The sequence below is a fragment of the Lactuca saligna genome, chromosome 1 (assembly GCF_052625555.1).
Source record: "Lactuca saligna cultivar CGN05327 chromosome 1, ASM5262555v1, whole genome shotgun sequence".
NCBI lineage: Eukaryota > Viridiplantae > Streptophyta > Magnoliopsida > Asterales > Asteraceae > Lactuca > Lactuca saligna.
In genome coordinates this window covers 85525036-85539339 of record NC_136417.1, presented here as the reverse complement: position 1 = coordinate 85539339, position 14304 = coordinate 85525036, and the positions used below count along the sequence as shown (strand labels likewise).

The 14304-nt window shown below is 34.7% G+C and overlaps 2 protein-coding genes across 2 annotated transcripts; both read left to right on the top strand.

Moving 5' to 3' along the window:
• Positions 1 to 2208: 2208 nt before the first annotated feature.
• LOC145009352 (uncharacterized) lies at positions 2209 to 4239 on the top strand. Its single transcript, XM_078968066.1, has one exon. The coding sequence runs from the start codon at positions 2209 to 2211 to the stop codon at positions 4237 to 4239; it is 2031 nt and encodes a 676-aa protein (XP_078824192.1).
• A 1540-nt stretch (positions 4240 to 5779) lies between these two features.
• On the top strand, positions 5780 to 7089 carry LOC145009341 (uncharacterized). The gene is made up of 5 exons (XM_078968052.1): positions 5780 to 5914; positions 5990 to 6310; positions 6393 to 6476; positions 6565 to 6777; positions 6955 to 7089. The coding sequence occupies exons 1-5, from the start codon at positions 5780 to 5782 to the stop codon at positions 7087 to 7089; spliced, it is 888 nt and encodes a 295-aa protein (XP_078824178.1).
• Positions 7090 to 14304: the final 7215 nt, after the last annotated feature.

The following is a 14304-nucleotide window of genomic DNA, read 5'->3' as shown; positions in this document are numbered from 1 at the left end:
CCTTAGACAGTTAGACGTTCAGCGGGTCCCTTGTAGTCGCCGGAAAAAATAGCGCATTACCTAATCAAGTTTGTTGGATGGACTCCGCAAGCAATTTTATTGTAAACTAAGATATAAGAATAATAACAATTATCATTATAAATATAGTTACAGCTATAAAACCAATAATCATGGTCGTATAAAAATTTTCATCCATTTGACAAAGAGAAATTAAATATCCTCCTAATTTTTCATTCTACAAATTCTCCTACCCAATTAAATATTGATAAGAAAGCAAAAACACAACAAGAATTCGGAGTATTAGGGACGACGTTTTTTGGGACGACATAATCAATAGCGGCGACACCAGACTTGACGCGCTGTATGTCGCCGCTAAAGACAGACACCGGTGATCCGTCGGAGATACGCTACTTTCAATCGTGACCCTTGGTTTGGAAAATAATCCAATGGATAGGGTTTAATCCTGTGATAAGGCATTAGAGACGACGCCTTTAGCGGCGACATGTCGCCGCTAAAGGGTCCGATCCGTTAACGCACCCTAAATCGAAATCTGACCCTACAATTCCAACCAAATCCAACGGTTGGTAATCGCCAAAAAGTGCGCGTATGATTCCCTCCAATTTGTCGCCGCAAATAGCCACATGTCGCCGCTATTAGCGTCGCCGCTAATAGCTTAGCCCTTTATGTTCCAGTTCGTCTTCCCCAGACGCTATTAGCGTCCCTTTTCTTTCAACCGGCGATTCCGGCGACTCCGGCGACTCCCAACGCTCTCCACCGCTGATTGGGCTACAAACCCTTCTCCCACCGCCGATTGTCCTCCAAAACCGAGTCCCACCCACCGGCGGTTTAACTCCAAAGCGAGTGTCCTCCAATTCCGACGGGAGCTTCGATTTCGTGTTCATTTCTCCGGCGAGGTTAGCGTTCTTGCTCATATCTCCGGCCATTGTACTCCATTTAACACCACCGATTCTTATTTGAGTTGATTTCTTTTTTTTTTTTTTTTTTTTGTTCTTCGTTCCAGCAAGGTTCAAGTTCAGCAGCTTCACCACTGAAAAGTTGTTCTAGCTTTCATTTTGCTGGCAGACAGGTTAGTTTGATTAGTATAATTTGATGTAAACTGTAAAATTGTTTATGAACCTAGAACTGTAAAATTGTTTATGAACCTAGAACTAGAACTGTGAATTTGATCTTTTTTTTCAATTGGTTGAATGTTTGTTTAGTTGATTAATTTGATATGTTTTGTATGAATTGAGTAGTTTATATATATATATATATATATATATATATATATATATATATATATATATATATATATATATATATATATATATATATATATATATATATATATATATATATATATATATACTTGTTGATAAATTTATATATATCATGTATGAGTTTGATAAATTTATATGTGAAATTGATATATATATATATATATATATATATATATATATATATATATATATATATATATATTGTGAAACTATTGTATGTTCATCATGAATTTGTATGTAAAATTTAAGAATATTCATATGATTATTAGAAATATATTTTATTGTATATTAAAAGAATAAAATGAATACATCATAATAGATAATTTTTTCTATAAGTTAATGAAGAAACATTCGTAAAAAAGGTTCTTAAAAGAAAAAAAAACTAATTAAATAAATAACAAATATATAATATCATTTACAGTAAAATTTAATAATAAAAAAAATTAAAAGTTAAAACGCTACGCTAAATCTATAAGTTATGAAAAAAAAAAACGTTAATATAAATAACAAATATATATACTATCGTTTAAAGTATCATGCTATAATAAAAAAAATAATTTAAGAAATATTCGGTTGTTATAAATATTGAATCCAAGTTTTACTTCTTGTAGAGTAAACACTAAAACTTAACGTTTGTTTCAGTTGCAACATGTCTATTGATAAAACGTGGACTACTATTGAAAACCGTAACTCTACCTTGTTCCAACAAGGACTTGAATCTTTTCTCGAGAGGTCCAAACCACATGTCGATAACAAAGGTCAAATTAGATGCCCGTGTAACAAATGCAATGTCAATAAATTTATACTACTAGCCATAATGAAATTCCATATACTTCAACATGGTTTTAGTCCACATTATATTATATGGAAGTATCACGGCGAAAATACAACTCACCCGGTTGTCGAAGACATACTGCGTAGTAACGAGATGGCTGATGTTATTGATGATGTTATGGGAGGTGTGATTGAAAATGATAGCAACTGCAACGAAGGGAACCTAGATACAGACGATAGAGGTGTTGATGTTGGATTTCAAAAGCTGTTAGAGGAAGTCCAATTCAAATTATATCCAGGATGTTCGTTTTCGTCCCTTGACTTTTTAGCAAAGCTGATGCATATCAAGGTGATCAACAAATGGACTGATAGTTCATTCGATCAGCTTCTTGAGTTGTTGCAAACTGCATTTCCTGAAGGAAACAGGGTCCCCCCATCACATTACGAAGCAAAAAAGACACTTAAAAAGATCGGCTTAGGTTATGAGTCAATACACGTATGTAAAAATGACTGCTTTCTTTTCTGGAAAGAGCACGAGTTGTTGCAAAAATGTCCAGTTTGTAATGAGAGTCGGTGGGTTGATGAAAATACAAAGGGTAAGAAGGTGGCTCATAAGGTTTTACGATACTTTCCTGTGACCCCCAGACTACAACGTTTGTACTGTTCAAGACACACAGCTAAAGATATGATTTGGCATAGTACCGGACAATCCAAAGATGGTACGATGATTCATCCCGTTGATGGTACTTCATGGAAAAAATTTGATATGAAGTATCCTGACTTCTCGAGGGAACCCCGAAACGTACGCTTAGGGCTTGCTGCTGATGGTTTTAATCCGTTTGGTAACATGTGTAATCCTCACAGCACGTGGCCTGTCATACTCACCACTTACAATCTTCCACCATGGCTATGCATGAAAGAGTCATCTTTCATGTTGACCTTGTTGATTCCCGGCCCCAAAGCACCCGGGAAGGACTTGGATGTGTTCCTTAGGCCGTTGGTGGATGAGTTGAAGCAATTATGGAGTTTTGGAGTACGTACTAAAGATGCAGCGACAAATACATTCTTCAATTTGAAAGCGATGTTGTTATGGACAATAAACGACTTTCCTGCTCGTAGTAGTTTATCCGGTTGGAGCGGACAAGGGTACAAAGCTTGTCCGACTTGCAACGAAGACACCCCGTCATACCGAGTATCAAATAAAGTCGTATATATTGGTCATCGCCGGTTCTTAGATGCTGACCATCCATGGAGAAAAAGTTTGGACTATAATGGCAAACATGAGACAAGAGGTCCTCCAAGAAAGTTTAGTGAGGAAGAAATACAAGCGCAACACGCTCGTCTATTGTTTCGTCCACCGGGTAAAGTAGCTGCTCAACGAGCTAGTATTAAGAGAGATCGTGAGGATTTCGAGTTGAATTGGTCCAAAAAGAGCATATTCTTTGAACTTGAGTATTGGTCTTCTCTGGAGCTGAAGCACAACTTCAATCTTATGCATGTTGAAAAAAATGTCGGTGAGAGTCTTGTGGGTACTTCTCTGATGAATGATAAGTCTAAAGACACATCAAATGCTCGGGCGGACTTGACAAAACTGAACATTCGGAAAAATCTATGGTTGAAAAAGAATGGAAACAAGTTCCATAAACCCCATCCACCTTACTCGTTCACGAAAGCTGACCGCATTCGTTTTTGTAAGTTTATAAGAAATGTGAAACTGCCAGATGGGTTTGGATCTAACATCGGTAAGAAAGTGAATGAAACCAATACTAACATTATTGGGTTGAAATCTCATGATTATCACATTCTTATGCAACGTTTGTTACCCATTGGAGTTAAAGGTCTTTTGGGGAAAGGTGTTTATACACCAATAATAGAGCTTTGTATGTTTTTTAAGCAACTTTGCTCAAGAACATTGTCGGTGAAGGATATGAAAGAAGCGAAACCAGCCATTATTAAAATGTTGTGCAAATTAGAAGTGATCTATCCTCCTGCGTTTTTTGACATTATGGTTCATTTAGTTTTGCATTTACCTGATGAAGCAATTTCTGGAGGCCCAGTATGTATGGGATGGATGTATCCCTTTGAAAGGTATATGAAAAAACTAAAAAACTATGTCAGAAACAAGGCGAGGCCGGAAGGTTCTATAGCTGAGGGTTATGTCGCTGAAGAGGCATTATCATTTTGATCGATGTACCTTGAAGATGTTGAGACTCGATTCAATCGCCTTGAAAGAAACGAGGATGTTATCATAGAAGAAACAAAGCTATGGGTGTTTCAGTCTAAGTGTCGACCAACTAGCGGAAGGAAACTGAAAAATCTCAGTCTAGAGGAGAGAAAACGTCTACATTGGTTTGTGCTTGATAATTGTGAGGAAGTCAGAAAGTATATTGCGTAAGTGTTCTTATCTTTTAATTCATTGTCTTTTTTTAATTTCACATTTTTACTAAATATATATATATATTTTTTCATCAATGTAGTGAATTCAAATCATTACATCCTGAAAGTGATGAAAAAATCGAATTTCCTAAATGGTTTCTTCATAAGGTCTATGATATGCAAAAACAAAAATCTCTAGAGTTTAATAAGGAGTTATCAGCTCTTTCAATCGGTGTGCATGCGCATGCCTTTACTTACACCGCTTGCATAGTGAATGGTGTTAGGTATATGGTACTTATGCGTGACGCTCAACGATCAACACAAAACTCGGGGGTTCTAACTGAGGGAGAGCATAAGCAGAAATATTATGGTCAGCTAGAAGAGATTATCGAGTTGCATTATCCACATAAATATTCCACCGTACTTTTTCGTTGCAAGTGGTTCAATACTGCAGGAGTTAAATCTGATAATAATTTCACCACTATCGACCCACAACGCGAATTGAGCAGCGAAGATCAACTCATATTTGCTACGCAGGCCAAGCAAGTATTTTACATCCAAGAACCTTCTCCAAGTGACGAAAATGACACCCAACGGTGGGTTGTTGAAAATGTTAGTCATAGAAGAATTTGGGATCTACCGATGAATGATGTTGATCATGATCCCATTGAAAATATCGACAATGATTCAACCGATGTCGTTCTTATTAATGCTTCTTCCAATTTCACTCTCTCAATTGACTTTAGCCAGTACTTTCAAAATTCTCAATCGATTGAAGATGATATTGAAGTTGACCCACCAACGAGTATCATCAATAATGTGTCTGATTGCGAGACTGATTATGATGAGGAAGATTCTGATTATGATAGTGATGTATCGGCAGACACTGAAGTGTCTGGGGGCGAGAATGATTAAAAAATCTTTTTACATTTAATTAGTAAAATAAGGTTTGTATTTGTTGTAGTCATATTATATATATATATATATATATATATATATATATATATATATATTCATATTGTGTTATAATTTTTCAGGATGTCATTTTTTTGGATTGCATTGCTCCATCTCATGGCTGCTGTGATGGGTCATGGAGGCGACGGTGGTGACGAGCCACCACATCCGTTCGGTGGGGGTTTTGGTGATCACCAAAACGATGGTAATTAAAATCTATTCTAATTCAATGTATTTCACATTGTATGTATATAAAAAATTATTCTGACTAATATTTTTTTTATGCAGTGGTGCTTCCGAAACGAAGAGGCATGGCGGTAAATTAAAAAATGCACAAACTCTATAAAGCTAACGGTGAACGGCCTCTTAAGATAGTATTTGACGTAAATACTAACATGCCGATTGGGGAGGTGTATGAATGTTTTATTCGGAAGGTTGGGAGCTATATGTGGCGGGACATCGGTTTTGATAAAGACACATGGACAGAGGTTTCTGAAGCCGAAAGGGTTGGAATGTTGCAGTATCTTTCGGTAAATTATTTATAAAGTTATATATTTAATATTTTTAATTTTGATTTATTTTTAATTTATCTATTTTTTTTGTAGAGATGGTTTGATTTTGACGCGATTACAAATCATCCCATGGCTTCAACTTATTGGGCATCACTGAATAATCGGATATGTGCGCGGTATAGAGGCCGCAAAAATATTGCAAAAAACCGTTTTGATGATTTTGCAGGGAATGTGGAGGCAGCAAGGGCTCAAGCCCCTAGGGGTATGGATCAGCAGCGTTGGAATGCTGCTATTGACCATTTCTTAACAGAAAAACATCAAAAACGATCCGCTGGAAACAAAGAATGCCGGAAGAAGCAAGTAGTGAAGAATCGTGGAGGGACGTGCAGCTACGGTAGTGCTTGTTTCAAAAAAGTAAGTTACAATAATGTTTATTCAGTTATAACATATTTTTTAATGTTTATTCAACTATAACATATTTTGTAATGTTAAACAGAATTTGAATAGACTTGAAGTATTTCATCGTGCGCATGTAAATAAAAGAGGGGAATTTGTTGATCCATTGGTTGAAGAGCAATATGTAAGTTATTATTACTTAAAAATGAAGTAGATTGTTAATTTTTTTTTTGTTAGTTTTAACGTATATTAACAATCTTTGTGAAATACAGAATGCCTTAGTTGCTGAGGTTGCTCTACAGACTCATCACATAGCCGACTCTGGTGGTGATCCAGACACCATTGATTGGATCGCAATATTTGAGAAGGTGTTGGGTACTCGAAGGGGGCATGTGAGAGGTATTGGGCCTAAAGCTTCTTCAACTGCGGGTACAAGTGCTTCATCCCAATGGCAGCCACAATCACAAGCATCGCAACCAACGCAGGTACTTGTTAAATTCTTAAAAAAATTGGTTGCTTTGTTATATTGTTAAGAACTTAATGTATTTGTAGTAACTTTTGGTAACTCGGTAGTTTCTTAAATTGTTATAGACTTAATTGATTTGGTGCTTTGATGGTTTGTTGAATTGTTCATAACTTATTTGTTTGTGACTTAATTGTAGGATGTTGATGTGAACGCTTTTCTTCAAAACCCGGCATTTGTGACGGCCATTGGAGACATTATTCGCTCGTTTAAAAACCAAGTCAACGAGGAAAACAACGATGGGGAGGACGGTGGGGAAGACGAAGACAACTAGTATTTCTTGTTTTATGATATGGAGGATGTTACTTTTGATTTGGAAAATAGTTTATGTATGATATATATTAAGTGTTTGTTTGAGATTTATTAGATATGGTATGTTTGATGTTTGTTTGGAAAATAGTTAATGGAATATGGTATTTTTGATGTTTTTATATAATATCGTATGTATTTATATATGTATTTTTATCAAAACAGCATTTTATAATATATATAAATTAATATTATCAAAAATAAGTTTTTCTTAAAAAAAAAAAAAAAAAAAAAAAAAAAAAAAAAAAAAAAAAAACATTAGCAGCGACGCCTTTAGAGACGACTACTGTCAATTGTGACGACATGGCCTCCAGAGAGTATCGCCGGAAAAATCCTACCGGTTGCCGGAATATTAATAGGGACGACACTATTTGAGACGACATCAGTGTATTAGAGACGACAGGTATTAGCGACCACAGTATTAGAGACGACATGGGGTATTAGCTACGAACCAATTGCGGCGACGCATTAGCGACGATATGTCGTCGCTAATAGCATTAGCGACGACATGTCGTCGCTAATAGCATTAGCGACGACAGTGATGTTCAACTGCGGCGACGAAGTCGCCGCTAAAGGTTAGTATTTTTGTAGTGAAAGTAACGTGGCAAGAGAGTGACGGCAAGAGAGTGACGTAATCTTTTCATTTTGGGAAATAAAACGACCAAGCTGACCATGACTTTTTATTTTAGAAATCACTCTCCTATTTTAGACATGCATCACTCTTCTCTTCTGATTATATCTACTAGTATTACAGTTTGCTTTGCTAGTAGGCAAAATGGTAGATTTCAATCACAATTAGAGCAAGTGAGCAACCGTCACCATAAGAACTACGTTCTTTGGCACCCAGCATTTTATGATTTTGTAATATTAGACACATCAAAAAATTTGTAAGAAATTACGTAATTTAGAAGGATTTTGGTATAGAAGTATTGTTTGGGTGCCAAAATTGGTTTGGTATGAATGTGTATTTATAGATTTATTTTTGCAGAGGGAAAAAAAATTGTCCTATTAGTTGTCCTAAAAAAATTGTACAAATTAAAAATTGTCTAAGAATGGTTGCCGACTGGAAATGACCAAGAGCTATACAAAATCAAGGGCCGAATTAGCTATGCAGAAAAATATGTTTGTTAATTAACGGTGGACTTGGGGGTTGAAGAGTGTAAAGCGCAAGTGGCGCTTGTTGATACTTGATATGAACACATAGTAACAACTACTATTCCTATAGTTTATTTGTTCATTAAGTTAGGTAGAAAGAAGAATATGTCCATGTGAACTGAGGAAGAAAGTTATAAAAAAATCCCGTAGGAACTTGAGTGCCAACCAAAAAGATATAAAATTATATTGTATTCAAACATATATTACCACTTAATGTCAATTTATCTAGGTTTTTTTAAGTTGAATACCCTTATGAGATAGTTTAATGCAAATCTGATTGTAATTAACAAAGAAATTTGATTAAAGCCCTTCTATTTTCCATTTTAATATAACTTAATTCACTATATATATATATATATATATATATATATATATATATATATACACACACACACACACACACACACACACACACACACACACACACACACACACACACACACACACACTAGCCGTCTACCCCTGCAATGCGACGGGTGTCGAATAGTTTATTTTGAGCATTATTTCTACTCGAAAACGTATTATATTTCAAGGAACACAAAGCTGAACTTTGAATAAGGAGGGTACATTTAAAAAAATAATTTCATTTCGATGATTATTTTTTCATGGATAACATCCATATATTCTAATTGACGTGTTGTTCTGTAATAAAAATAAAAAAACAGATTGATCATTATTATTATTATTGTTATTATTAGTTTTATTTTGTAACAACAAGCAATTAAAAAGAAAAAACATATTTATTATTATTATTATTATTATTATTATTATTATTATTATTATTATTATTTTGTAACAGCAAACAATTAAAAAGAAAAAAACCAAGGTTGTCAATATCGGGATCCTACATAGGATCGTTTTTGGGTTTGCAAGATCGGGATTGAAATCCTAAGATCCCACAAAATAAAATAGAATTTTAATTTATAATTTTTAATCATGAAAAATATTTTAAACAATCACTTTTTTGTTCAAAAATTATAAAAACTTCAAAATATTAGTCATAAATCGCAATACAAATGATAGATGGTAAATTGGTAAAGGGTATAAGAGATAAAGTGGTAAAAAAAATTCATTTTCAAAAAAAATAAATAAGTAAATAAAATCAAAGGAAGGTAAGATCGGATCGGATCTCGATCCTACGATCATACCTACGATCTTACGATCCTACCTGCGATCATACCCCAAATACGATCCTTTTACGTTCGGATCGTTTTTCAAACCTATGATCGTAGGATCGTATGATCTTACGATCAGGATCGCGATTTTGACAACAATGAAAAAAACAGATTTATTATTATTATTATTATTATTATTATTATTATTATTATTATTATTATTATTATTATTATTATTATTATTATTATTTTGTAACGGCAAACAATTAACTGGAAGCCTATTCGTATTTTTTCAACAAACATCCTGGGTTCGAGCTCGTTTACATAATGAACTCAACCCTAATAGGGATTTCATGGAAAATTTCTACACATATAACACTTAGAGAGGTATTATAGGATTTCATTTATATTGTTATTTGTTGATGACATGATGCTAGAAAAAACATATATTCTTTATTTGCTAATTATACATCCTAGAATGTAAGAAATGAAATGTTACGACCTTGTAAAAGAAATACATAAAAGTGGGATGCTATGACATACAAAAATGGATTGTTGTTTCTTGCGTTTAACTCTAAATTTACAAGATAGGAACCCAACCCAAAAAATTAAACATATAGTGTAAATAGTGTAAATAGTGTAAATAAAAATATACGGTCGTCATCATTCAAACTTTTGTACATATAAATTGAATATTACAAAAAAAAAAATAGATAAGTTGAAAGTTACAAAAACGCCCGTTATAGTTTGTTTTTCAATGCACTTACGACCCACCTCAAACAAGCTTATGTAAAGCTTCACCATCCAAGACTTCCCCACTTATTTGGCTTATCTTAAACAACATTTCCTACATTTAGCTTAATTTTAACATCCATGTGTGACAACATTTGCTTGATATCCTTTGCAATCAATCTGTTTTCAAATTCCACAAAGAAACTTGAATGTTCATATTATCTCACCTACACATATTTAGCATAAAGCAACTAAAAAAATGCTATTTGCACATTCAAAATACCATTGTGCTCCTCATACAGTTTTGATCTGTCATATAGTTTCAAGATCGTGAAAACCCAATTCAAAGATGATACAAAGTTTATGAAATAGATAACTTAAGAAATAAATTCACTGGTGTTATAGGATCATCAACATTAAGACCTTGTTTTTTTCATCATTAAGTGATATCTAGATATAAAACACTTTTTGGACCGAATGAACAACTATACAACTATTTTACTTTAACATCAAGAACTCACAGTCTTCATACAAACCCTCATCATAACGCATAAAAATGCAAACTCACACTACTATAGAGATTTCCGTATATGCCCTTGTTAGACTGTTCAATTTGAAGCCATGCTACATAATTTTGAAACTCACATGATCCCATGAAGCCTATCATGTTTGATAATAAGCATTGTGAGTCCCAATTGCAACCAGGTGTCTTTAAACTTGTGGAGCTTTGTAAGTTTTAAGTAATTTCAATCTTTCAAAATTTTCCCTTATGCCCTATCCCCACCAATATCCCAACTTGAAATTTATTTGAATATATCCCAGCTTAATCTTCCGTCCAGCCAACACATATAATTGTTTAAAAAAATTGTAAACTACAACTTTTAGCATGGAAATTGAGTCGGGTGCAGATATGACAAACCCCAAGTTCACAAGTTATGTTATGAAGTTTAAAAGAATATACACAAAATCACAGAAATTGGGGAAACTAATATTAGTAGATTAAAAGGAAATTCAAAGATTAAACAAAATCTAAGTTTCTTACAATGCCAACATTTTATGTCCAATCTCGTGAGATCATTGACTCTGAGGTATAACATGTTGTCATTTCATCAACATAATCCTGCAAAAAATAGCAACCATTCAAGAATAAACATATACTAAGTTTATTAAAATATTAATTTTTTTTCCAAAAGGTAAACATGAAAGATTGTGTCATGTGTGGACGACCTGATGTTTTCCTTCTGATGTCTCTAAATATCCTACTCATTATTTCATAAATAATTGAAACTGTGGAGAGAAAGAGAGCAATCGGTGGTTCGTGGCAAGGTATAAAGCGGTGGCAGTGAGCAAAGCATGTTATGGTCGTTTGACTATCTAGCTCATTACTCATTAGCATTGTTTTTTTGGGATTGTATGCCCTGAAAAATCGCATTCGTATTAGAAGTGATCATTGTGAAACTAAAGTCTATATATCTTGCAAACACTCAAACTGGTAACTTTGATTAATGCTTTACAATCCAGTTAAAAAGCACAGGCGTTAGTATAGTTAAATTAAAGCCAATACGAGTTAAAAAGCACAAGCGTTAGTATAGTTAAATTAAAGCCAATACGAGAAGGTAGACATTCTTTTAACCTGTCACACCCCCGAACCAAACGGCAGAAACGTCCGAGGGCTATCGTGACTCATTGAATACCATCACAATGCATATACATGAAACATAACATTATACATCACCAACATTTGGAATGATACAACTGGTAACGTTACATTCATTACATTGTTCAAAACATTACATTCTCAAAAAAAAAAAAATAACTGTTTGATACTACTTAAACCACAGCAAAACGTCATAGAGTACAAATCATCCTTCACCTTATCTGTTACCTGAGAATACAAGTATTTTGAAAACGTCAACATATGAAATGTTGGTGAGTTCATAAGTAGTGTTTGAAAACCATCAGAAAATCCGATATTTTCTAAAAATAGAATAGTGTAAAAATATGTGACGATCCATGAGTATGCTTGTTTGAATTCTATAGATGTAAGCGTAAGAGTTGTGAAATTCGACCGGTAATTCATAATTGTAATTGTTGAAAACCCTAGGAAAACCCGACGTTTTCCTATCACTTTGCTTTACTTAGTTTGTGTACCGTTGTTTCGTTGCGTTAGAGGAAACCGTTGAGCTCCGGAGGCATTGAGAATACAGTCGGTGGTGAAGTGTTGTGACGTGCGTTAATGAAAACGTCCAATCGACAACCTTACAAGCGATCCCTTAGGCGTCACTCGTAATTCTTCACACAACTCAATCCTCTCGGACTTGTGTAGTCCCACGACCGGAGGGAAGAAGAGAAGGTGCGAAACCCTCGATATTTCCCCGCGTCGTTCAAGACCATTGCAATTGCGAAGGGCCCGAAGCCCAACCCGCAATCGTGAGTTACAGACTTTACTAGCAGCACTGAAGGACCCTTGGGGACCAGCAGCATGTTTGCCATTGAAAGTCCTTTTACGTTATGTCGGATCGGTAAAACCCAACACTTCGTAAGAGAGAGGTCTTCGGGCCTTAAGATCAGGTCATTGGGCTAGCTAGGCTCAACAAACAATATTTTACACTTTTGGGGCCCAAAGATGGTGCGTAGACGTCTGTGCACACTCGCATGTATAGTGACTTCCAAATCGTTATTAGTTATGAATCGTAATGTCGTAATGTCATAGTGTCGTCGTGTTAGTAGTTTCGGATTTTTATTGGTTCGAGACCGAACCAATTCGTTTGACAACGACTTTTGGTATTGTAATGTATTGTATTTCGTCGATAGGCGTGGTACCATCATTTGGTCAAATTGCATGTATTGAACTAGCCTTGAGAATATTCTGTTTTCAGTCCCTCCTTATTTGTAAATTTTACCCTTTTCACCCTTTTATTTAAAAACTTTCCGGTTTGGTCCTTAAATCAATTTTCTTGACATTTTAACACCAAAAATTATTGAAATAAGTATTTTCCAGCATATTTTTCATAGAAAACAGCTTAAGTCCTTGAAATTGCAGTTTTCTCGGTTATAACCCCTCTTTTTCGCAATTTTTACATTTTTGGCCCAATTTGGAAATTTTTTGCAACTTTGGTCCTTTTTAAATTTGAAAAGCATTTTAAACCTTTGAAAAGTACATGGAACACTTATAGTCCACTGTTTTACAGAAAAATGCAGTTTTGGTCCTCCAAATTAGAAAATTTCGCATATTGGGCCTCATTGGGCCGAAAATGTCATATTTAGCCCAATAAGCTTGGAATTTATGTTTTTAACCCTCCAAATAGTATATTTTCAGAAAATACATTATGTAAACTGTTTTGACTCATCTCACCCATCAGATTTCGAAATATTTCATTTTAGGCCCTTCAACTTTGTATTTTCAACATTTTATGTCAAAAAAATGAGTTTTTAGCCCAAATTAAGTGTTGTCAAGCCATTTGGCTATTTTTCTTAGTATACTTTGCATGTAGTAGTATATTTTATGCTATAATGAAATACATATCTCGGTTTTTAGCATTTCATAACTAGATCTAGCATCAAAATCATACAAAACCTACATATAAGCATAGAAATCAACCACAACATACACATAATGATGGATCTACACCTTTGCTTGTATTCTCCCCCACAAAAACTTATAAAAACCGAAAATAATGGGGTATGAAACTCACCTTGGGTGTTGATTCGGTTTTTGAAGAAAGAATGGAAGAAATGAAGTGATTTTTGGCCTTTGCACTCCTTGATGAAGTTTTCGAGTTTATGGAGTTTTCTAGAGTGCAAGATCACGATTTTTGCATGGATTAGGAAGGGATTTTGATAAAAAAAGGAATACAAGTCATAGATCCAAGAAAAACCTTACCTTAGATGATGATTTTTGTGGAAGAACTTCCTTGAATGCTTCCTAAATCTCGAGATTTTGGATGGAGAAGAAGAAAGAAGCCTTGAGTGATCTAGAGAGAGTTTGTGAGAGATGATTGTGTGTGTGGGTGTTGTTCGGCCGAGAGTGAGTGGGAGAGGAGAAGAAGAGTGACTTTGAGGTGATGTATGCATGGGTATATGTGATATGTTGCATGGATGTCCAAAAGATAAAAATGAGGTGGCAATGGCAAGTCAACTCTTCCACCTTCCTTGGGTTTGGGCCTTGGGCCGAGAAT